Source organism: Jaculus jaculus, chromosome 13 (genome assembly GCF_020740685.1).
Source record: "Jaculus jaculus isolate mJacJac1 chromosome 13, mJacJac1.mat.Y.cur, whole genome shotgun sequence".
Lineage (NCBI taxonomy): Eukaryota > Metazoa > Chordata > Mammalia > Rodentia > Dipodidae > Jaculus > Jaculus jaculus.
This window is the reverse complement of record NC_059114.1, coordinates 72,309,080-72,334,873: the sequence shown is the minus strand read 5'-3', so window position 1 is coordinate 72,334,873 and position 25,794 is coordinate 72,309,080. Positions and strand designations below refer to the sequence as shown.

Sequence of the window (25,794 nt, the reverse complement as noted above, 5' to 3'; positions counted from 1 at the left end):
CCTGGAGAATTGAGCCTTGAACCTGGGTCATTAGGCTTCACAGGCAAGTGCTTAACCACTAAGCCATCTCTCTAGCCCTCAGCTAATTTTTTTCTCCTGATTTCTACTAAGACTAAGATGAAGGCATCAAGAAAACCATCTTTCATGAATCATGAATATTCAAGTACTATAATTCTAGCTTTAAAAAAAAATTTCATTTATTTATTTATTTGAGAGCGACAGACATAGAGAGAAAGACAGATAGAAGGAGAGAGAGAGAATGGGCGTGCCAGGGCTTCCAGCCTCTGCAAACGAACTCCAGACGTGTGCGCCCCCTTGTGCATCTGGCTAACATGGGACCTGGGGAAGCGAGCCTCGAACTGGGGTCCTTAGGCTTCACAGGCAAGCACTTAACCGCTAAGCCATCTCTCCAGCCCTAATTCTAGCTTTTAAGGGCTACTTAAAGGGCTACTGTACTTGACCTTATATAATTTTATTTTTGTTTTTGACATTATAATATAACAATTATATAAAGTAATGGCTTCATTACGACATCTCCATATACCATCATATTTTTGTACCTCTACTTGTTCAATGAAAACAACTATCACAAGGTACTTAATTACTTAATGGCTCATAAAAGTGTTAATCATTTGTGGGAAATACAAATATAATTTCTAGACTTTTCCACAGTGGTTTACATAAAAGCAATACTCAGAGAATCCTCACTAAAATGGAAAATGCAATTTTATGTTCTTTTTATAGAATGTTCTGGACAAATGAGATGTTGCTGGAGTTGACTATGGCTGTTTGGCTGATTGACAGAGACATCTGTCAGTCTCAACCTTGTCGTTTCTTATTGGCACATGAAGGCTAGACTTCTTTGGAAGTCAGGGTTGGTTTTGGTCTGATTTTGTAGCATGTTTTCCTGACCTTTGCCACTGTGCTTGAACCCTGCATATAACTGTTGTGATGGCAGAACTGAGCTATCTCACAGATAGAGCGCATGGTTGATTCTCTTTTTGCCCTTGGGTCTGGCAGACAGTTTTCTCTTTGCTTTGCTTGGGCATGCTCACATGCAGTCCCCACACTGCCTCTGACCTGTGTGTGTTCCAACACGTGCACCTCTTACGATTGCCAGAGCAGGAGGGTCAAAAGCCAGCACGAACTGCCAGAGGTCCTACCTGAAGTGGTCACAACTGCAGCCATGGGAAAGCCATTGCCAATGCCTTTAGCCATAGTGACGATGTCAGGCAGCACATCGTGGGTTTGGAAACCCCAGAAGTGAGAGCCCAACCTTCCAAATCCTGTCTGCACCTGAAAACAGGTTCAAAATCATTGGAAACCACTCAGTCTTCTGTTCTTCCCCCTTTCTTCTCCTTTAACCCCTTCCCTTCTCCCCCTCTCCTCGCTCCTTGTACTGTCACAGACAAAAGCTGAGATTGAGGCACCAAAAGCCATTTCCTAGTCTTTTGAGATTCTGGAAATGTTCCTTAATCCTCCGAGTCTCTGTTATTTTATCTGTCAGGGAGAGATCCTCATCCCAACACAGTGTGGGGCTGCTTGACGGTTATCTAAATGATGCATGCAAGAGCACCATGGATATGAATTCTAATTAGCCACTCCTGGGTGTCGGGCAGCAAGGAAGAAAAGTAGAGATGCTGGCTCCAGCCCAGGCTGGAGGGAGCAGGAGTTACTGTCAGTCCCGAGTGCTCGGGCCCTTCCTACCTGACCAGGGACCCACCGGCTGCCTTTTCCCCTTCCTGAGAATGGCATCATGAGCAGAGTCCGGCTGCGCCAGTTAGCTCAGGGTTGAAGTTCTCTGGTCTAGAAACTGCTTTATGTTGTTATTCACATTATCCCCATTCTCTTGGTTTCTGAAGCCCCATGTTTCTAAGTTCTACTGGCTTCTATTCAAGGCACACTGGGTCTGTGGCCATCAGCCTGTCATTGTGGACTTTCATCACCAATGTATGTGACTAAAGGCAGAGGAATGTGTCTCATTCCTCTTCTGCCCAAGGTAGACACTTAGTGTTTGCGAAATGAATGAAGGAAGGCCACCAGTGACTAGTGAGTAAAGCCTCACAAACACCTCCAGGCAAATTTCCGGCAGAGCCTTTCTGGCGGTGAAGGCTCTGCCATCTCTCGCTGGCTCTGTCTCCATTACAGACACGGTTGGCAAGATGGAATGTGGCACGGGCGCCTGAAGCTCAGCCTCAATGCAGATGTCAGAACAACTTTCTTTCTTAGACTTCCTTTTCCTTTCCTCTTTCTCTCCAGGGAGCTCCCAGGAGATAGTTTTAGGTGACAATGATCGATATGTAAGAAAATCTGTGGCACAGGACTCTTGACATATCAGGCCTGGAGCTGTGGGCTTCTTGCTCCTGAGTTATGGTCCTCTGAGCAAGCTGATCACTTGGCTCAAATGGGAGCTGAAGCAAGGCATGGGATTCAGTTTGTCTTCCTGTCTGTATTCCTTTTTCTCTCCATCTATCTAGCTTGGTGTCATCAATAAAAGGTATACAGGGGCTGGAGAGATGGCTTAGTGGTTAAGGCACTTTCCCGCAATGCCAAAGGACCCAGGTTCAATTCTCCAGGACCCACATAAGCCAGATGCACATGGTGTCACATGCATCTGGAGTTCATTTACAGTGGCTGGAGGCCCTGGTATGTTCATTCTCTCTTTCTCTTTGCCTCTTTCTATCTCTGTATCTCTCTCTGAAATAATTAAAAATAAAATATAAAAAAAAGTTTCAAAAAAAAAGGTATACAGGATGAAACATCAAGGTGGTTGGGCAATGAACAAACTATATAGAACAACAAACCATGACTAGTCATCTAGGAAGTAAGGGTTTCAGAGAGTTGGGTATGAATTAGGAGAGCTGGTCATTGTCAGTCATATGCACTCAGGAGCATTCCTTGGGCAGTGGGGCATCTAGGGTGGGATGCTGGATGTGAACTCTCTGCTTGAGAACAGCTTCAAACTCCTCAGGACAGTTAGCAGCGCAGTCTTCCTTAGACTTCCCCCCGGTGAGACAGATCCAGTTAGGTTCTTGCAAGTCATGAGACCACGCCTCTGGGAAACTTATGAAATTCTTAGTTTCTTTTAATTCAGCCTCCTTTCCCTCTAATTAGCCCGATTGTGGCAGATTCAGTGCATGCTGGTTCCAAGGCCAGAGTTCGTTCTCTTTCCTGATGGCGCTAATTTCAAACTGATTGAATACAATTTTCATTACTGGCAGGTTAACCTTCAGCGGGGATTTTATTTAGCTCACTGGCAAGGGGAGGAGAGGGCAGGGGTTGTGGGAAGCTGCCACCCAAGCTGTGTGCTGTACACCACTGGCATCAGCCCACTTTGGGCAAGAATAGAGATCTGGCTAAACATGAGGTGCCAACAATTGCAAAATTTCTACCAAAGGGATATCTCAACATCTGCTGTGGGGAGTTTTTAGTTAAAGAAAACTGATTAAGTATATAAGGCTTGGACTGTAACGAGTGTGAGACATACAGGCTCTTCACTTGTCCTTGGTGAGACTGTCACCATTTAGCGCAACTGTAATGGGTCCCAGCTGGGAGCCAAAAAGACATTCATGGCCCTGAAGACCATCCTCTGGCCCTTTACCTCCAGAGATCTTCTCATTAGACTTTTCTTTAATACACACCAATATGAGACATCAGTAAATATATCCTTTTAAAATACACAGGCTAGAGCTCACAAAGCCAGCAAGTGTCCCTTCAAGGGTGTGCCCCTGGGCTACGGTGTGTTTATTGCAATGAGGGTGCTCTGACTCTGACACTTTACAGGTTTGGGGGAACTATTTCCTAAATAGCTGCAATGGTGCAATATTCTAACTTAGCATCTGGATGATTATGATGATGATGATTAAATAAACTGGTTAAGTCATTTGGCAAAAACTCAGATGAACACCAAATTACGAGATGAAATTTCCTATATCGTTGTCAGGGCTTCTGTAGTCATCTGCAAAAAAGAATATTGTACCCAAGAAAATATAACCAGGAAATATTACTGCTAATCTGACTACTACCATGATCACTACTACTAATAACAGAAAAAGCATGCTGGGTAACGAGAGCATGCCACCATGCCCACTAACAATTTATTTGATAGACATCGATTTGGAAATTTAAGTGCTAGTGTATTTGTTAATCTGACTCAGTTCCTAACAAACCAGGCGGCTAACTAGCATAGGCTTCCTTAGTTGATGGCATGGAATATCACGGAGGTTTTAAAGCAGTTTCTTTCTGTGCCCGTCCTGTTCCCACTGCACCAAATCGCTCTCCCGCGTTGCCACTCACTTCATCGGCAATGCATACGCCTCCCCTCTCTCGCACCAGCTCAAAGGCTTCCTTTAGAAACCCTTTTGGGTACTGGACAATGCCGTTCACGCCCTGCAAAAGACCAAGCCGAGAAGATAGGCTATCAGCAGGAGCCCTTGGTCGGCATTCAAAAGAGAAGATAGATAATTACAATCACCACCCCGACAGTAATGTACAACTAACTATTCCAACCACGTGTGTGTGCAAAGAGGATCCATTACTCTCATACCCTATTGGGAAAATGGTGTAAATGGTGTGACTTTATTCTTTTATGAGGTTAGACAAAAGAAGACCGAGAGGACTTGAAATTAAATAAAGACTTTTTTTTTTTTTTTTCAGACAGTGTGAGTGCTAAACAACTTGGACTTTCTTTTTCTGAGAACTTGAGGAATTTAATACTTTCAACTACTTGTCTATTTGGTGTGGAAATGGAGGAGACCTATCTTGGACATTTGACTGAAAAAAAAATCAAAGCCTTTGTTTATTGAAAGAGACCAAGAGAATAAACTGAATTTAGAAAGGTGCATAGAACTGGGCATTGAACTCGAACTTTCTAGAATAATTGTCAAAACTCTTTGCTAATGGAAAATTCAGAGAGCCACTAGAAAGAATGTCCAAAGTCATATACCCACTTGAATTGGTTCTGCGAAAAATCCTGCAATTGACTTGGCCACAGATGTGTTCAGTGTATCTTTGAACTGTTCAATATACTGCTCTTTAGCTTGGCAACAGTCTGAAACAAACAAACAATAAACAAATTAACACAAACACACTTCACATGTAGAGATGTGAAAATGACATACACAAGAAGGGAAAAATAAAGGGAAGAAGTACAAGTAGTAAATTAACTGGATATCCCTAGAATATGGTAAATTAGGACCCGAGCATATTTATTTTTGAAGGAGAAACATTTAGTAGGAATAACTGGTACTTATCAGGACAGCCATAAAGACATAATTAAATCATCTCAACTATTTCTGTTTGTGAAAGAAATGTCTTAAAGTGTCACTGAGTCTAGTCTAGATAGCTGTTTCATCTAAGGACATCCATATTCTCATCTGGGTGTTCTAACTCAAGTGTTATTGGGGTGAGTTAATCTATTTCAAAATAACTCTATTTGCTTTTTATTGCTGCTTAGTGTGATTGCACAGCTTTAAAGACCAAAGTCCTGTTGTTGTCAGAGTCAGTAAAATGTTTACGAAGCAATTAGAATTCAGTCTAAAGAAGAATATGCCAGAGTCAGATAACTTTTATCCACCATAGCCCTTGGCTTTTGGTCCTATATCTGTTGTTTATAGGCCTTTCCCCTATTAATGGAGAATAAGAATTATTCCTTGTTCATTTTTGAAATCTGTGGCCATACAAAGAGTTTGGGATATTGTTGGTGCTCATGACTTAACAAGGAAATAAAATGGTAGAAATTGAACAATTTCATTTGAAACTTTTCTTTGGGTAAGAAATAAAGTATCCTTGTACAGACGATGCTTTTAATAAATTAGCTTCCTTTTTGGATGGACCCAGCTGCCGATAAACCTACCCATCGAGTTTTAAATGTCAATGATATTTATTTTCAGAAACTCCTTTGTCATTCCTTATAGTTCCCTATTCCCTACGTGTTTTCAAGATTATAGATGATTTTCTTTAAATTTATTAAACATACCCACTCCACTGTCTGATAATTCTATTATTTGAAATTTTGTGGGCCTTTTTCTTGATTGTGGAACTTTGTTTCCTTGTGTATTACTTTGGTTGTGACTATGGAGTGCTTATTTTCCTTGAATTGCATTTGCGTGATTTCCTTGAGGCCTCAAATGAGGAAGGTGCCTTTAGAGCATATAGACACTTGCAACTTCCAGGTGCTTTGGGCATTCCTAGCCTAAGCTGACTCTAAAGACTATCAACATGACGTAGTCTGAGTTCAGGATGCAAAGCCTCTCGATGGCCAGCCTGGGGCTCACTTTTCCTACCAGGTCCCCTCCACTTCCATGCAGGAGGAGAGTTCTCTCAAAATGTTTGTGCATTTATTTCTAGGTGTCTCAGCATGAGGGTGTGGCCTCTTGGGTATACTGGCTCTGTGGCAGGAAGGCTTTCCTGGCACACCCTTTCCTCTGGCTCCATGTCTTGTCATCTGTTCCTTGCCCTCTATGGAACCATGAACACTGAAGCTCGAGGCTCTCAGGTTTGCAACCAAGACAAAAACTGGCTGCAGTACCCTAAAAATCTCTGTGGGCTTTTGAGACTCCTCCATATAATTTTTTAGAGAAAGGGAGAAAAAGAGAGAGAGGGGGAGAGTGAGAGAGAGAGAATGGACATGCCAAGGGCACTAGCCACTGTAAATGAACTCCAGATGCATGTGCCATCTTGTGCATCTGGCTTACATGGTCACTGAGGGATCAAACCTGGCTTTGTATGCAAGCCCTCTAACTGGTAAGGTATCTCTGCAGCCATCTCATACACTTTTCAAAGGAAGCCATATTTTTTTAATTTTAATTTTAATTTTTTTATTTTGAGAGAAAAAGGCAGAGAGAGAAAGAGGTGGAGAGAGAAAGAGAGAGAGAGAGAGAGAGAGGGGAGGGGGAGAGAGAGGGAGAGAGGGGGAGAGAATGGGCATGCCAGGACCTTCAGCTGTTGGGAACAAGCTCCAGATGTGTGCATCTCCTTGTGTGCATGTGCGACATTGCCCACTTGCATCACTGTGCATCTGGCTATGTGGGACCTGGAGATGTGAACATGAGTTCTTAGGCTTTGTAGGCAAGTGCCTTAACCACTAAGTCATCTCTCCAGCCTGGAAGCCATATTTTTGATTTAAAATATCTGTAAAAAAAAATTCCAAGTGTACAAATGTGGTATGGGTGAGAAAAATTAAAATATGACCATTTCACCTTGGTCGTTCAATGTGTTACTAAAGGAGCAGTTTAAGAATTTGAAAATCAGGCTGGAGAGATGGCTTAGCAGTTAAGCACTTGCCTGTGAAGCCTAAGGACCCCGGTTCAAGGTCGGTTCCCCAGGTCCCACGTTAGCCAGATGCACAAGGGGGCGCACGCGTCTGGAGTTCGTTTGCAGAGGCTGGAAGCCCTGGCGCGCCCATTCTCTCTCTCTCCCTCTATCTGTCTTTCTCTCTGTGTCTGTTGCTCTCAAATAAATAAATAAATAAAAATTAAAAAAAAAAGAATTTGAAAATCATCTTTGTAGCAGTTATTCTCCTGTTCTTCCTCCTCTTTTTAGAGATAGATTTGATTTGTGTGGTGACTTGTAGGGATACTTTATGGAGTGTATTGTTCAGGTGGGGACATTTACTGAATTCTTCTAAAGGAGCCATTTATCTTTCATTAATGGCCACAGAAGGGAAATTTTCTTAGAAAATTCCTGGCTAGCCCTCATAGTGTTGGAAAGCCTCAGGGGAGGCATTAAAGGACAATAGTCACCAACAGCATGAATAATCAGGGGACCCCACAGACTATGAAATCAACCAGCTGTGCAATAGTGGCACACAGCCTCTGTGGGTAACCAACTGTTCTCTGGACATGAGGCCCATTCCATGGGAAAGAACTCATATTTGGTACTGTGAACCAGGTCAGAATCCCATGGTCAGGAACTCATAGACTTCAGAGAGAAACCCTTACTGCTCTCTGGAGAAGATGGGCTTATAAAAAAAAAGTCTCTCAAGTAACTGCGCATACCCCCTTTAGCCCAAGCTACTCTTACTCTTGGTTGGCGAATCTGCTTTATTTTACAAATAGCAGATAAAATGAATGAGAACCAAGATCTGGGGTACCTTTCTGCCCACCATGAGACATGTCAACTCTATTACATCTGCTGGGGCCCAGGAGAAATTGCAGAAGAAGCAGGAAAATGAACACTGCTCTTACTACTAACCTGACAACTAGCTCCAGGGTGATGGTGACAGATATGGTGATAAAAAAAAAAAAAAACATAAAAGCAGAAAACCAGATGCTATGGGGAACTCAACACTAAATGATATTGCTAACTGACCTGCCATAGCTCAGGGCACATTGTGGAAGTGGCAGTGGAAAGATTGTAAGAGCCTCAGAATGGGTAGGAGTACCCTGAGGCATGGCTTCCTCACTACCCAGCAGACTGAGGCCTTCATGACCCCACAGTGAATACCATCTCCACTGAGGAGGGTCTCCAGGAAAATGAAAGCTGGGGTGAGGGGATAAAAGAGTATCACCTGTTATAACATATAAAATAAAATAAGAAAGAATCCCCTTTCTCCAAATAATAACTTGATCTTGGTATCTATGTATTTTGCTTTCTTTATTTTTGCCAAAACATAGGAATTAATAATTTAACTTTCCTTGGTCTTACAACTTTTAGTTTAATTCTAGGTGTTCTTTGGTTAGTGGAATATTTCTTCCTGGGCTTATATTTAGAAGGGTTTAACAGCAACATATTTGAATTTAGTCACTTGAACTTTAACTGACTTTCCCACAGATATTTGGACTTTGATTAATATAGCTGGGTTTGCAATAGCATATGAAATACTTTTCTTAAATTTATCAATTATTATGTGATTTTTTTTTCAGAGAATTCTGAGAATTTTTACTTTCTTACATTGGTATTTTAACAAAAGAGTGTGGTTTATATCTTATGCAAGATTTTTAGTAGTTTTCAGCAGAAGATAATCCAGATTGTCTGCTTACTGCATCCAGTTGGAGCTGCCCATTTATAATCCAAGTGTCTTAGTACTAAGTAGCACATTCCCATTCCCATCCTACTTCAACATGCTTGAAATACTCTGCTGCTGGTGGTGGATGCTCCCCTAACTAGATGTACCAACACAGAGAGACAGAAAATTGCCCAAGCTCCACCCGTGTGTCATCTCTGAAGACAGGAACCACCCAGGAAGAAGGAGAAGCAGGAAGGAAGACCCCTTCTATTCTGGGATGCAGAAGGTTCAGACCATTTGCACTGATACATGATGGAACGAACCTTCAGAACATTTTTCCACACTTGTAATTTCACTTGAAATAGCACCATAGCATCTCTTTACTTTAACCAAAATCTATGGCCAGCAGACAGGGCAATGTTGATGGGACAGGAGGCCTCAGGCTCAATGGTATAAAAGGAGATCAGGGTGTGTGTATGTGTGTGTGTGTGTGTGTGTGTGTGTGTGTGTGTGTGCGCATGTGTGCACATTCATCAACTATCACTCTACCACTTTCTTAGAGGCATACATGTAGCTCCTGAAGGCTAGAGGTATATGTGAGAAACCTCCACCAATCACAAATAAAACAGAAGGACAAGTACATTTTATATTTCAGCTCTTCATTAACAAGTAGTACTAGCTGGTCACCAGCATGTCTTTCCGGCATATATGACATTTGGGAAAACTTGATTGACAGAGCTGTCTCATATCTCTGGTTACTCGGTGATTGGAGGTTTGAATGGGAAGAAGGAAACTAATAATTACAAGGATATAAAATACAAATCACTTAGGCTGTTTCAGTGGACAGAAGCTAGTGAACTTTCATTTTTAGGAATCAAATTCTCTATCTTTATTAGGAAAGGAGCATTATTCTAAATCCTCCTTGGATTATCCTAAAGGACATATCAAACATATATACAAAAGACATAATTTGGAGATTTAACGAATGCTTTTGTAACTAGAGAAATCAGTAGGGCAAAGTCAGCCTCAATAAATTTTTAGTACAAAGCCATATCAGAAGAAGCTTTTGTTTGAATCTATGCTAGATATTTTGTACTTTTTCCTCCATCTGCCCAGATGTTCACTAAGATGGGAAGTGTTCTGCTTGTTTCTATTTCACACTTGCTTCAATGACTCATCCCTGTAGCTCCAGGTCAGGCCACCTATGGAGAGAGGCATGACTGGTGTCGCCATAGCAACATCAAGGGATGTAGATGCTCTGCTGGGGACAACAGCGTGACGACTGGAGAACTTGTTCTCGGCGGGTGGTACAGAAAGTTAAATGACAGTAAGATATCTAGAAAGAAAACATACTTTAACATTAAAAAAAACTTTCTCTAGGAAAATAATTGCATCAATCAGTACTAAGTCAAGTCTGGGGGCATTGTGAGGCAAGTGGGTGACATGAGATGAATTTCATCCTGAGCTATGTCTGAAAATCAGGGCTTTGAGTGAATCTCTGGAGAAAAAAAATCTCAGGGATGTAGAAAGAGGAAGATAATGAAGTTTACCACATGAAATCAAGTTCACAAACCTGGGATTTGATGTCATGACTCTGAAATGAAGAAAAACGTGTCCTGTAGGCATCAGGGAATAAACTCTAAGGGTGACTAAAACTGAAATGTCTAAATCTACTTGACGTGTTGGAACAAGTATACCAGTTTGACTACAAAGATGGAACACATCTTGGTTCCTAAAGACCCTGGAGTATCCTGGAACCTCATTGTGTATTACAATACTATTTATAGGTAGGATATCACTCTTGTCTCTTAAAGGCAAGTGTGCCTACGGATATGCCACAGTTAAAGTTCAGAGTCTGTCTGCTACTATCATTTACCCAGTAGATGGATTGATTCCCCAGGACCCAGATAAGCCAGATGCACAAGATGTCATATATGGGTGGATTTTGTTTGCAGTGGTTGGAGGCCTTGGCATGCCCATTCTCTCTCTCTCAGATCAATAAATAAAAAAAAATGTTTTAAAAGATTTTAAAAGAGGGAGAAGAAAGAGGGACACAGAACAGTGAGGAATGCAAGTGACCAGCTCCTGCATGCTTTAGTCTTCCAGCCTGTGTTAGAGGTTATGCCCAGAGACTGAGGACTGAGAGGTGCATCCAACAACAGATGTGATATATACATGGTATAGTCAAGCAACACTTAAATTTAAATCACTGTAAGATTCTTTCTCCTCAAAAAATCTGCCTATGCCTTGATTCCATCCAGTGAAAGGCTGTAACGGGAGTGGGGTCCAGGTATTGCTCCCACTCTTTCATTCATTCATTTACTATTATTATTATTTCTTTTGGTTTTTCGAGGTAGGGTCTCACTCTAGCCCAGGCTGACCTGGAATTCACTCTGTAGTCTCAGGGTGGCCTTGAACTCATGGTAATCCTCCTACCTCTGCCTCCCAAGCGCTGGGATTAAAGGCATGCACCACCACTCCTGGCTACATTTATTTATTTATTTTATAGAAATGAGGAAGCACATGATGGAGCCATTGCTTTTAGGTAAACCATAGCAGCAGGGAATAGAATCTAAACTTAGTATAAGAGCAGGAGTGATTTTTTCAGCTGGGATTATTTCTGGTACATCAGTGTAAATGAGGATTGAGAAGGTATTAGGTATTGGGAAGCACTGGCAAGAGGACCTTGGATCAAATCCTTACTCTCCCACTTCTTATATGTGGACCTTGGTTTCCTCATCTTTAAAACTGATGATCTGAATTAGAGCTTTTAATTTTCTTTGAGGTAGGGTTTAACTATAGACCAGGCTGACCTGGAATTCACTCTGTAGTCTCAGGCTGTCCTCAAACTCATTGCAATCCTCCTACCTTTGCCTCCCGAGTTCTGGGATTAAAGGCATGCACCACCACACCCGGCTCTGGCCTTGTTTCTTTTTAAAATGCTAAGAGCTATTGCTAGTACAGCTCATAGACTCCTTCAGTTAAGTGCCAGGCGTCTGTTCACAGGCTTATGCCTGACAGCATGAGAGACTTAGCCCGCATGGCCAGGTGGGCACCACAGTAAAGCAACGCGCACATGAGAAGTGCTGATTTCATAACGGGTCACTTAGCCCTTTCCACTTTTGTTTCCTTTGTTTTCCTACTGTTCCATATTTAGTCATTAGATCTTGCCCTTCTCCAAAGTCCTCACCCCCTTGACCCATTCTGCCCCATTTCCCTGCCCCGTTGGACCTGGTGCACAGCTGCATTTCCTAATTGTTTGCACTGGAGAATCTCGACAGTGGCTTCCTCCCCAAGGGCCACGGAAAACATCTGGGCACATTGTCTGCAAATGACAAAAGAAGCATTTTTTGGCAAAACACTAAAATAAAGCAGGCAGTTTGGGGGAGCATATGGTGACAATTAAGACAAGTAGGCTTCTTGATTTGATACTGAGATTCCTTCCTCACTCTTCTCTCATTTAGGATAGAAATCTAATATGCTTTGAAGAAAAAAAAAATTTTTTTTTCTTAGAAATCACTTATGTGGCTACTCTACAAAGAACACTAATTTCAATGTTCGCCCAGAAACAACTTTCTCAAGGGTTTAGTGGATAAGGGCATTTTGAAGAATAAGGGTTATTAAGTGGCTTTATGCTGAAAAGGATACAGCATTTAAGAACGGAAGGTGAGGATGGGGTTGAACTGATAGAAATTTTGTGTATCAAGCTTCTCATAGCTTTATGTCTGCTAGCTAGTACTTACAAGAAAGAGAAAATTTAAAGCTCTGCCATTAACTCAGACTCTACAGGTGTTTATTTCTAAGAAACACTCTTTTTTCAAATATTAGTTCTCCAACTTAATGAAGTCAAGTTGAGCTTCTGGTTGATGATAGGCTTATATTAGTTGTAACTCCAACAGCACAAAAATATGATCAATTATCTTACCTACCAGGTAGTCCTTAGTGAAAGAAGACAAAAGTTTCAGAACTCACTGATTGGCAGCCCATTCCGCTGGGTAGTTCCATCTTGAAGATCCCTACATTTGTCAAGCCAAGTGTGTAAGGACTGCATCCATGATAGGCTCCTCTGAAAAGGAAAACAGGGGGCTGGAGAGATGGCTTAGCAGTTAAGCGCTTGCCTGTGAAGCCTAAGGACCCTGGTTGGAGGCTCAATTCCCCAGTGCCCACATCAGCCAGATGCACAAGGTGGTGCATGCGTCTGGAATTTGTTTGCAGGCCCTAGTGCACCCATTCTCTTGTTCTACCTGCCTCTTTCTTTCTCTCTCTCTCACAAATATACAAATTCAATTAAAAATATTTTTAAAGAAAGGAAAATGGGAGCTGGAGGGATGGCTTAGCGGTTAAGGCATTTGCCTGCAAAGCCAAAGGACCCAGGTTTGATTCCCCAGGACCCATGTTAGCCAGATGCACAAGGGGGTGCAGGCATCTGGAGTTCTTTTGCAGTGGCTGGAGACCTTGGTGCACCCATTCTCCCTCTGTTGCTGTCAAATAAATAAATAAATAAAAATTAAAAAAAAGGAAAATGGAACATGAGAGGAGAGGGTTAAGTTCATTCCTTCTCCCCCCACTTTTAAGTTTTTTTTTTTTTTTCTAGGTAGGGTCTTGCTCTAGTCCAGGCTAACCTGGTATTTACTATGTAGTCTCAGGGTGACCTCAAACACATGGCAATCCTCCTACCTCTGCCTCTTAAGAGTTAGGACTAAAGGTGTGCATCACCATACCTGGCTCATTCCTTCTTTTAAAGTCACTTCTTTAAAAAAAATTATCTATTTGAGAGCGAGAGCTAGAGTGAGAGCAAGTGAGAGAGAGAAAGAGAGACGGAGAATATTTGCACACCAGGGCCTCTAGCCACTGCAAATGAACTCCAGATGCAGGTGCCACCCTGTGCATCTGGCTTACGTGGGTACTGGGGAATTGAACCTGGGTCCTTAGCTTCACAGACAAACTCCTTAATTGCTACGCCATTTCTCCTGCCCACGTTTATTCCATTTGATCACAGATTTGAGTCAGACAAAAGAAAAAGAATCTATAAAAGCTATGGAGACGAACTAGGACAACATGAGTACTCACCTCCTTCTGTGCCTGTGCCATTTGAACATTTATCATAGATTTGAAATCATAAAAGAAATTTTGGCAGGGCGTGGTGGTGCCTACCCTTAATCCTAGCACTTGGGACGCAGAGGTAGGAGGATTGCAGTGAGTTTGAGGCCACTCTGAGATTTCATAGTGAATTCCAGACCAGCCTGGACTAGAGTGAAACCCTACCTAAAAAAAAAATATTTTTTTGAGAATATTTGGCCAAGGACTCCGAATTTAAGATCTTTCCAATGGCGCTACTCTAAAGTAATGAGACTCCTTTTTTGGCAACATACCCGAAATTGCATGGGTAGCAAGTACCAGTCTTCAAAGTGGTCACCTTGGAAGACAAATATTTGTTTCTGTGATGAAACTGTTACTCAGTATCTCTGGGAGTCCTCTTTGACTATGTGACCTTCTCTAGCATATAAAGAATAAAGGTCTTGTTTCTTTTGAACCCCAAACAGTCATATTTAAATCATCACATTTTTGTAATTTTGAAAGCTACCCAAATCAATATCACCCTTAAATTAAGACCAAAGACTATTTGAGAGAATGATCATGGAAGAGAAAACACAGCATGCATCAGCTCTGGTATTACCATGGCTGTTTCAAATAGATCTGTCTGTCTCTGTCTGTCTGTCTATCCATCTATCTATCTATCTATCTATCTATCTATCTATCTATCTATCTATCTATCTGTCATCCATCCATCCATCCATCCATCTATTATCTATCTATCTTTCTATGTATCTTCTATCTATCCATTAATTATTCTGAGATGTTATTATTTTTTTAAATAATTTTATTTATTTATTTGAGAGCGACAGACACAGAGAGAAAGACAGATAGAGGGAGAGAGAGAGAATGGGCGCGCCAGGGCTTCCAGCCTCTGCAAACGAACTCCAGACGCGTGCGCCCCCTTGTGCATCTGGCTAACGTGGGACCTGGGGAACCGAGCCTCGAACCGGGGTCCTTAGGCTTCACAGGCAAGCGCTTAACTGCTAAGCCATCTCTCCAGCCCTGAGATGTTATTTTTTAAAAAAAATATTTATTTACAGACAGAGGGAGGAAGACAAAGACACCCCAGGACGTCTTGCCACTGCAAATAAATTCTAGATGCATGCACCACTTTGTGTATCTGGCTTTACATGGGTAGTGGGGAATCAAACCCTGGTTGGAATATTTTGCAAGCAAGCATATTTGACTGCAAAGCCATTTCACAGCCTTAGTGTGCTTTATTTTTTTTATAAAACCTCAAATGCTTTATTGCCATATTTCTTTCATATTAATATTTTTGTAGAGTTATGTTGAGATAGGTTAAAAGTGGGAATACTTCATTCTGTCTCTCTTTTATATACTCTTGTATATAAGACTTTCTCAATGTGCTAAGATAATAAACTGTGAATATAATTCTTAATTATTTTTTAAATTTTTACTTATTTATTTATTTGAGAGAGAGAGAGAGAGAGAGAGAGAATGTATCATGCAGAGCCTCTAGCCACTGCAAACAAGCTCAAGACATGGGCACCACCTTGTGCATCTGGCTAATGTGGGTCCTGGGGAGTCGAACCTGGTTCCTTTGGCTTTGTAGGCAAATGCCTTAAATGCCAAGCCATCCCTCCAGCCCTGGATTATTATTTTAAATGATACTACAGTCATCAAGGGTTTGTAAGGCCACATTGGATGGGCTTATGTAGTCATTACATTCACTTGATTGATTCTGTCCTAAAATGTAAAATTGGAAGAATACTCCTGGGAAAACTATACTTTTCCATGCTATAATTTAAAGAAACATACTTAGTATAAGAGTAAGACAAGTTGGGCGTGGTGGCACATGTCTTTAATCCCAGCACTTGGGAGGCAGAGGTAGGAGGATCACCGTGAGTTCGAGTACAGAGTGAATTCCACGTCAGCCTGGGCTAGAGTGAGACCCTACCTCGAAAAACCAAAAAAATAAAATAAAATTTAAAAATTTGAAAAAAGAGTAAGACAATGTTACTATCACTGAATATTTCAAAGTATGGTTACCTGAAAGAAATGATGTCCGTGTTATTTGAGTGTGCTCTGGCCATCAGCATGGCCAAGTCATTGGCTTCTGAGCCACTGTTCACCAGGAAAATGACCTGAAGGAGAAAAGAAAATGCTCGAGGTAGCATTTTTAGTTCCCTTTTGCTCAACTCATATACAATTGTTAAAGACTGTGCATCTCACCCTGTGTTAAGGAGCATTCCCTTCACACCAGGTTGTGTTATCCAACGCTCTTCCCTTCTAGCCACTACAATCAGTTCTTCAGTCTTCCACTGAGCTGCTGGGTGTTACCCACATGAGCCTGTCTCAGCTGTGAAGTTCTGGGCTTCTGCTGGCTTGATCTGATGACCTACGTAATTCTAAGTTGGGAAACCTTGCTAAGGGGCTCATGGTGGCTTGTGGCAGAGTAAATCAGAGGATGAGTGGGTGTCTCTTGGTTCTTGGACCCATCCCATTCCACTTGATGGTGAAGGCATGGAACAAGGCAGGGTCCTGACTCTGTACCTCTAGGGGTTTTCACATTCTGGCTGTATTGTGTGCAGTGTAGAACAAACAGGGCTGGAGAGATGGCTTCACGGCTAAGGCGTTTGCCTGCAAAGCCAAAGGATCCCGGCTCGACTCTCCAGGACCCATGTAAGCCAGATGCACAAGGTGGCACACTCGTCTGGAGTTTGTTTGCAGCAGCTGGAGGACCTGACACACCTATTCTCTCTCTCAGCCTTTCTCTCCCTCTTTCTCAAATAAATAAATAAAATATTTAAAAAATATAAAAAAGAAAAATGAACAAAAAAATACAGCTCGGCTTGGGAAATAGGATAGGAAGTGAGGAGAGCTGAGTCTTCCAGACAGCAGCAGGGAGGTACGGATTCATGACTTCTCTGACTAACCCGCTTCTACTTTGCCAGGATCACATGGGTCTGAACATAGATTACAGCTATCCCAAATTTCTCTTTTCCATTCTGGATAATACAGTAAATGGAGTACCTATCTAGATGACATGGTAAATCTATCACTAAAACCAGGACGTTATTCTAGGTCTTTCATGTATATCAATTCACTTAATGCCTATGTGTGAATTTGGCCAAACATTTTTTTATGTGTCAGTTCAGTGTTAAATTTCATTCATTTCAGATGCAGAAAAATATGTCATTCAGTAAAAATACCTATATGCATTAAATGATATATATGTGTGTGTGTGTGTGTGTGTGTGTGTGTGTGTGTCTGTGTGTGATATATATATATATATATATATATATATATATATATATATATATTTTTTTTTTTTTTTTTTGGCTGGACTTGAACTCATTGCTATCCTGCAATCTCAGTCTCCCAAGTGCTGGGCTTGTACTGCCATGCCTGGCTTTTTATATATGTCTACATACATATATACATGTACATATACGCATACATTGAGAGGGGTGGAGTATGGGAATGCCAGGGCCTCTTGCCCATGAAAATGAACTCCAGATGCATGCACCATTTGGTATGTCTGGTTTTATAGCAGCACTGGAGAACTGAAACTGGATCTGCAAGGTTTTCAAGCGAGTACCTTTAACCACTCCATCCATCTCTTCAGCTCCTAAGCTCACTAAAAAAACCAGCATTTATAAAGAATGGCCTTGCTCTCTAAGAAAGGTATTGCAAATATTGAAAGGTTATGCTGCAGCAGAGGACCCCCCCCCCCAAGATGGAGGGGAGCATCAGGAGGGCTGGAGGGCACCAAGGAGTGATATCTGCAAAGACATGGTAAGACTCAGGGGACAAAAGCGAACCTTGGATTTTTTTATCAGCAGGTCACAAATCCCTTTTCTTCTGTTTGATCACTTTCAGATATGACTATCAGCTCGCCATGGCCGACTTTCAGTTCCCAGGCCAGATTCCCTATCCATAATCCTGCTTCCCTGGGCTCCCTTGGAATCATGGGATTTCATCCTTTTCGGCTGGGAGGGCTGTACCTTGAGAGGCTCAGGAAGAAGTGCGGAAAGTCTCTCTGCGTATTCATGCATCGGAGGGTGGAAGAAGACAGAACTTGTATGCCACAGGCGGCCAAGCTGCCTTTGTGCCACAGCATTTACCTTCCTGGATCAAGATGGAGACAGAGTTACCCATACCACCAGTGGGCAGCACCCCCTCCCACTAGCCACTGGATCTAGATATAGTGAGTGACATTGAATCTAGGTTACTTCTCAAAGAGCTTTGAGAGGCAGGTTCTGTCCACACATGAGAATGAACTTCTGTTACCAGTACAGGTGTATAGCAATGTGACAGCTTGCTTCAAAAGGTAAATGAATTTCTCCCGAGAAAAGTGTTCAAAGTAGATTCAATGCTCACCTATTAGAGATATTAGAAAAGGAACTGTTTCGTACAGTGTGTAGGCTTAAAATTTTCTTCATGTTTTGGCATGAAGCATCTTTTGAGTAGTTCGGAAAATAGAAGCCTGTTCTATTCTGTTTGCTATTTATGTCTGTTACGGTGAAAAAGTAGTTTAGTGGTTTGAATAATTTTGAGAAATAACAGATTAAGCAAATTCCTTTCCCGTGGGACTTGTGCCTTTAATAAGTATATTGTTTTTCTCTAGGAGGGAGGTGGGATTCAAAATGTGTCCTATATTCCTTTTCTCTTAGTCCTCCTCCATGGAACCATTCCTGTGATCAGTGTTCCACGAATCTCATGTTAGAGAATACTGAGGTGCCAGGAAACTCTTAAAAAAAAAAAAAAACCAAAATGGACACTTGACAGTAGCATTGTTTAGAAAAGTAATTCGGAGAGCCACATTAAATGCAGAGTGGGGGGATATGAACTTGTGGTAATGTGGAGGCCAGCTAGGCTGGCAAGGTGTACCTCCACTACACGGAGGAAGAGCTGCTACAATGCTGGTGTTAGTGGGAATTGATGGGATAGGAGCCAGGAGGAGGCATTTTAGTGGAGACCTCAGGTCTGTGGTCTCAGGTTGCCCATAGGAGATGACAGATAGAGAAAAGTCAAATTCATTGTCAATATGCTTGCCTAGAGCACTGAAAAAAGTCCTGGAATTAGGGAAATACAGCTGCTGTCTGGCTCCCTCACACAGCAGATGGTTCACATGTGCTTCTTGAGTAAAGGAGGGAGAATGTGAATAGAAGCAGCTCTGTGGAGAAGGTGGATTTAGTCGTGGAGATGTTGAACTTGAGCTTCTGGTGGAATAACACGAGTGGGAGATATCCGAGGTGGCGCTGGGAAATATGGGGCACCTTGGTGCCTCTTTTCAGTGAATTTGACTTCCTGTTGTGTCTTGGTGAGGGAAGGAGGCAAGGCTGAAGACGTCAAGTTGGAGAAGGCAGCGATGGTGGGAAATCTTGAGGGGAAAGAAGTAAAGAGAGGACAGAAGAATAAGGAAGAAACTGAGACCAGCAGAGTCAGGGCCGCAGGCTGACCTGGGGCAGCACAGAGGTCATGAAAAGTCAGTGGAGAGGTCAGCCATCAGGGACCCCGTCAGTGCCAGTGGGAAGATTCAGTGGACGAGTTGAAGTGGTTCTTTGCTTTCTTTGTGAATGTTGTTCTGTGCTGTCAAGTGCCTCTGAAATTTATCCTGGGTGTTCCTTGGGATCTAGAATGGGCCTGGTGCCTCCTGACGACAGAAGGGGGAGAAAAGGAAGGAGAGAAAGTGAAGACCGAGAGTGGAGGCATAACTCACGCCTCTCCTCCTCACAGTACTTGTAGGACAAGATCCTGTTTCTCCTGCTTTGATGGACGGACCTCAACCTATTCAATTCATTTTAGACTTGGTGCAGTTTTCCCATGCACATCTAACATTAATTTTATTTGCCAGCTTGATACAGTCAAGAGACAGTAGGCAGTAAATAAAATGGGGTAGCTACACAGAAGCCCAAAGGACCATGGAGGAGCCTGTCAGGTATGTGTGTGGTACAGTTCACGATCATAGCATCAGACAATCTCAACATTGTAAGTGCCTCAGACATTTCCTAGTAAGTTTGCAGCCAGGCTTGTGCCTGTCTCTTATTGCCTTTTCTTTCCGTATCCATCCCTTAGTGTCCATGAAGAGTCATAATGAGCCTGAAAGTTGGTTCTCTCGTCCTACGTCTCACTCCTCATGCCGACAACTGATCCCCATATTTCCCTGATAGCTACCTGCCTTCCCTTTCTTTTCTTTCTTTTCCTCACTGAAGCCCCTGTTTCTAGTGAGAAACACACTGAGGAGCGCTCAGCCACGTGGTACTGGCCACACTGCATTTGCAACAAGATTGGCCAAAGCTTTAGTTGTTTAGAAAAGCAGAGGTTCAACATGAAGATTTTTTTTTTTTAAACTGAGGAAAGGTGTGTGAACATGTCAGCCTCAGACTATAATCAATATTTTAAAAAATATTTTTGTTTTCTATTTATTTATTCCAGGGAGGGAGAGAGAGAGAGAGAAGAGGCATATATATATATATAGGGAGAGAGAGAGAGAGAAAGAGAGAGAGGATGGGTGTGCCAGGGCCTACCCAACTATTGCAAAAGAATTCCAGAAGCATGTGCCACCTTGTGCATCTGGTGTGGGTTCCAAGGAATTGGACTTGGGTCCTTTGGCTTTGCAGGCAAGCACCTCGATCGCTAAGCCATCTCTCCAGTCCTATAATCAATATTTTTTAACCAGTGTAATTAATCAAGGGTTTGGAGTCATGTAAAGGATTGATTCCATATATTCTTTTGGAACGTGGCCCCCATGGATTTTAAGGATGTACTCACGGGTGGCAGTGACCGACACTAACAGTGACGATCCCAGAGAAGAAATCCAGGTATCTTTTCCCCTCAGAATCAAATAGCCACTCCATGTGGCCCTGGTGGAGCAGTAAGGGTGTCTGGAAATAGGCTGCTTCCACAGGAGAAAGATACTGCTTATGGATCTCCAGGACACGGCTGTAGGCGAGGGACTAAAGACAGACCAGATTAAGTTCTCTTTTCTTTATCCATGGTTCCTGCAGGATCAAGGTCAGGTCAACATTTCAGTGCCTAGTGTCTCTGGTGACCTATACACAGGTTGATGCCTGTGAGGGTTCACAAGTGGGTACGTTTACTCAGTACTGTTTAGGCAGGAAACTTGTCTTTCCTCTTTATTTGCTATTGTAATTTTGTCTGTGATCCCTTTCTAGAACATCCAAGAAGAAGGGGGATGGAATTTCTACTTCTTAATGGACAACTTGGCTTTCAGATGATTTTTATCCATGAAAATATAAAAGAAAAGGCACATAGGTATGACTTCCCTGTATCTCTAGGTTTGAATTCCTAAATTACCTGTTAGTATAATTAGCCTCAGTAGGCAAGAGGAAATAGGAGGTCGGCAATAGTGGTTGTGTCTTAATGCCTCTGTTGTAGCTGGGTGTCTAATATTGTCAATATCTGTATTCACCTGAACACAGAGATTGTAACTAAATTAATGTAATGTCTAATTGTCATGTCATCTGATTTGATTTTGCTGAATTTTTTTTAAAGATTATATTAAAAAAAAAAAAAGAGCCAGGCGTGGTGGCGCATGCCTTTAATCCCAGCACTTGGGAGGCAGAGGTAGGAGGATTACTGTGAGTTCAAGGCCACCCTGAGACTCCATAGTGAATCCCAGGTCAGCCTGGGCTAGAGTGAGACCCTACCTCAAAAAACAAAAACAAAAACAAAAACAAAAAAAAAAAAAGAAAAAGAAAAAGAAAAGGCACTGGCAGTAAATGCTTGAGGTAATGTCATTCCTGCTACTGTAGTCTTCTGAAAATGAAATGAATGTATTGCTGTTGGTACTGGGGATTGAGTGAGTCCAGGGTCTGTGCATGGTAAGCCAGTGGTTTTTCCTGAGCTACAACTCCAACGTGTGTGTGTCTGTGTGCGTATGCATGCACACAGGTGTGCATGGAGGCCAGAAGACAACCTGGGGTGGTGGTCTTCGGGACTGCTATCCATGACATTTGTTTTTTGTTTTTCTGAGGTAGGATCTCACTCTGGCTCAGGCTGACCTAGAATTCACTATGTAGTCCCAGGGTGGCCTTGAACTCTCGGTGATCCTCCTATCTCTGCCTCCCGAGTGCTGGGATTAAAGACGCGTGCCACCACGCCCAGCTGAGATTTGTTTTTGAGACAAGGTTGCTCAATGACCTGGAGCCCATCAGTTAGGCTAGTGAGTCCCAAAGGTCTGTGTCCCCCTCCCCAGTGCTGGGATTATAAACCTCGAACCGGGGTCCTTAGGCTTCACAGGCAAGCGCTTAACTGCTAAGCCATCTCTCCAGCCCCATACCTGGTTTTTTAAACATGGGTACTGGGAATCAAATCCAGGCAAGCACTGTACTGATTGAGCTATCTCCTCAACCCACAACCCATGATTTTCATCATAAAATCTTTCTCCCTTGTTTATTTTCTTTGTAGTTACTTCCTGACTAATAATTCCATAACATATGACCTTTGAATATTAAATAGAACAAGGGGATTGCTATATCATCTGAGAAAGCGGGAAGGTATAAAAGGAGGGAAGGGGGCTGGAGAGATGGCTTAGCGGTTAAGCGCTTGCCTGTGAAGCCTAAGGACCCCGGTTCGAGGCTCGGTTCCCCAGGTCCCACGTTAGCCAGATGCACAAGGGGGCGCACGCGTCTGGAGTTCGTTTGCAGAGGCTGGAAGCCCTGGCGCGCCCATTCTCTCTCTCTCCCTCTACCTGTCTTTCTCTCTGTGTCTGTCGCTCTCAAATAAATAAATAAATAAAATTAAAAAAAAAAAAAAGGAGGGAAGGGAGAGAAAGAGAGAGAACCTTGTTCCTATTAGTCTGGTAACAGAAAGAACTTCTAAGTTTGGGTGGGGGACTCAGGAACATCAGATGATGCATTGCTATGAGTTAATCAAAACGACAGCAGGGCTGGAGAGATGACATAGTGGTTAAGCGCTTGCTTGTGAAGCCTAAGGACCCCGGTTCGAGGCTTGATTCCCCAGGACCCACATTAGCCAGATGCACAAGGGGGCGCACGCATCTGGAGTTCGTTTGCAGTGGCTGGAAGCCCTGGTGTGCCCATTCTCTCTCTCTCTCTCTGCCTCTTTCTCTCTCTGTCACTTTCAAATAAATAAATAAAAATAAACCAAAAAAAAAATTTAAAAAAAACCAACAGTATTGGGGCTGGAGAGATGGCTTAGCAGTTACGTGCTTGCCTATGAAGTCTGAGGACCCCGGTTCAAGGCTTGATTCCTCAGGACCCACGTAAGCCAGTTGCACAAGGTGGTGCGTACCTCTGTAGTTTGTTTGCAGTGGCTGGAGGCCCTGGCACACGCCTTCTCTCTCTCTCTGCTTTTTTTTTTTTTTCTGTCTGTAGCTCTCAAATACATAAATAAAAATATACAAAAGAATTTAAAAAAAAAGAGAAGATTAAAAACAAATGTCAGAAAGGAGCACACTTTTAATACCAGCATTTGGGAGGCAGACGTAGGAGGATCACTATGAGTTTGAAGCCACCCTGACACTACATAGTGAATTTCAGGTCACCCTGGGTTAAAGTGAGATCCTACTTTGGAAAACCAAAAGCAAAAACAGAAACAAAACCAACCAACCAACCAACTAACAACAACAACAACAAATGTCTTCTCCTGTGTGATATGAGTGTAATCCTGCAGTGCACGCATTGACTTACGTAGTCTCTCCTTTTGGTGTTCTGTCTTAGTCTCTCACACGTGTTCATCAATTCACACATAGGTCAAAATGTTCTACGGGGTTTCAGATGCTCTCCGTGAGGGGAAGGATGGGATATTTAGTGTCACAGCTGACTGACAACCAGCCTCCTCTGTGGGTCTGTCTTGAGTCAATCAAGAGTGATCCCTTAAGGGGGAACTTGCTTTTGTGCTCTTTTTCAAAACCCCTAGTCTTCTTACCTGGTATCTTTCAGGTGAGAAATCACACGGAGGCATACTGGGCTTTGCATGGAGCGTGAGCTTGGGTACGGATATCCAGGAAACACCTAGTGAAATGAAGTGAGTTAGGAGCCTCACCTAAGCATGCCATAGGTCTATTTGTGGCAATCACCTGTCAACTGCTTATGCCAGGCTTCAGTTTGGATCTTAACACTGAGGAAACTCAATAATGGATTTTCTGAAGAGGGGATGGGGAAGAAAAATTGACTCTAGTGTAGAAAGATAAGGGAAAGGCAGGGGAAATTGCAATCCTCCCCTTGGCCAGTTCCTCACAAGCTCAGCACGCTCAGGCCAGCAAACCCATGTTGACTACAATTCTCTCTTCAGTTAGTAAAACTTTTGAAGTCTGAGGGACAATCCATTCACTCCGCCGCACAGCAGCGTTTTCTAGGTGTGCTGCTTGGTGCCTGATTCCACTGTGGGGTCCAGTGCTTGGTGACTGGTTGGCACGCAATAAACATGGGATTTAATGGTAACTGACTTTTTTTTTATATTGAGGCAAGCCAAACAGACTGGCCATTTTTTTATGAGAGAGAGAGACAGAGGGAGAGAGAGAGAGAGAGAGAGAGAGAGAGAGAGGTGGCGTGCCAAGGCCTCCAGCCACTGTACTCGAACTCCAGATGCTTGCGTCCCCTTGTGTGCATGTGTGACTGGCTTATGTGTGATCTGGAGAGTCAAACATGACTCCTTAGGCTTTGCAGGCAAGCACCTTAACCACTAAGCCATCTTTCTAGCCCTTATTTTAAAAAATATTTTATTTATTTATTTATTTGAGAGACAGAAAGAGGAAGGGAGGGAAAGGGAGAGAGAGAAAGAGAGAGGAGAGAGAGAGAGAGAGAGAGAGAGAGAGAGAGAGAGAGAGAGAGAGATGGAGAGAATGGGCATGTCAGGGCCTCCAGCCACTGTAAACCAACTCCAGATGCATGTGCCCCTTGTGCATCTGGCTTACATGGGTCCTACAGAAACAAACAGGGATCCTTTGGCTTTGCAGGCAAATGCCTTAACTACTAAGCCATCCCTCCAGCCTCTTATTTTTTATTTCTACATGTGTATGTGTGTGTTCATGTGCGTATGCATGTTCCCATGAATGTAGGCACATATGTGGGAAGGTATATGAACATGTTGATAACAGAAGTCAGTGTCTTCCTTAGTTCTCTACTTACTGAGGTAGGATTCAAATTCGAACCCAGAGCTCACTGATTTGGCTAGCCCAGCTAAGCTAGCTTGCCCTGTGGATCTACTGTTTCTGCCTTCTGAGTGCTGGGATTGAAGCCAGGTTTCCATGCCTGCCTGACATTTATGTGGGATTTAATTTAAATTTAATTTAGTTTAATTTAGCTGGGGATTGGAACTCCAATCCTCATGCTTGCATGGAAGGCGCTTAATCCACTGAGCTACCTCTTTACCCTACAGTTGTCTATTCTTAAAGGGAAAAGGGAGAAATAGGTGCTAGGCAATGTATTTGATCAATTAATACCTGCAAACAAATCGAAGATACCCTCCCCTCCCCACAATAAAAGGTCAACACAAGACCATGACAGAGGAGAGAAACAACCAAAAGAATCAGTACAGGCTTGGGTCTGGAAGAGATACTCAGATAAGGGAGGGAATGAGTATGTTTATTTTAGGTAAGCTGAAAGTGATGCTAATTTGTTTAAGCTCACCATGGCAATTAGCTCAAGAACAAGAATGAAACTTCTAGCTTTGGACTCCCAACCCAGTATTCTTTTTCATCACTTGTTGCTCATCTTATCCTGAAGTCAGAGGGAAGGTGCAATGGAGTTAGAGAACATGAGAGCTGAAAGAGATATCTGCAGCTTTTGTAAGTGCTC

General features: G+C 42.6%; 1 protein-coding gene across 1 annotated transcript in view; it reads right to left on the bottom strand.

The window, feature by feature from the left end:
* The window catches only part of Agxt2 (alanine--glyoxylate aminotransferase 2), a 53,279-nt gene that overhangs the window by 15,005 nt on the left and 12,480 nt on the right, over positions 1 to 25,794 (bottom strand). Inside the window, exons 2-10 of the mRNA XM_045132855.1 lie at positions 23,924 to 24,009; positions 20,783 to 20,967; positions 18,013 to 18,136; positions 16,055 to 16,149; positions 12,920 to 13,013; positions 12,179 to 12,272; positions 4,950 to 5,050; positions 4,297 to 4,389; positions 1,164 to 1,296 (exon numbers count right to left, since the gene is read on the bottom strand). Of these exons, the coding sequence (XP_044988790.1) occupies positions 1,164 to 1,296; positions 4,297 to 4,389; positions 4,950 to 5,050; positions 12,179 to 12,272; positions 12,920 to 13,013; positions 16,055 to 16,149; positions 18,013 to 18,136; positions 20,783 to 20,967; positions 23,924 to 24,009 (1,005 nt within the window). The remainder of the gene's footprint in view (positions 1 to 1,163; positions 1,297 to 4,296; positions 4,390 to 4,949; positions 5,051 to 12,178; positions 12,273 to 12,919; positions 13,014 to 16,054; positions 16,150 to 18,012; positions 18,137 to 20,782; positions 20,968 to 23,923; positions 24,010 to 25,794) is intronic.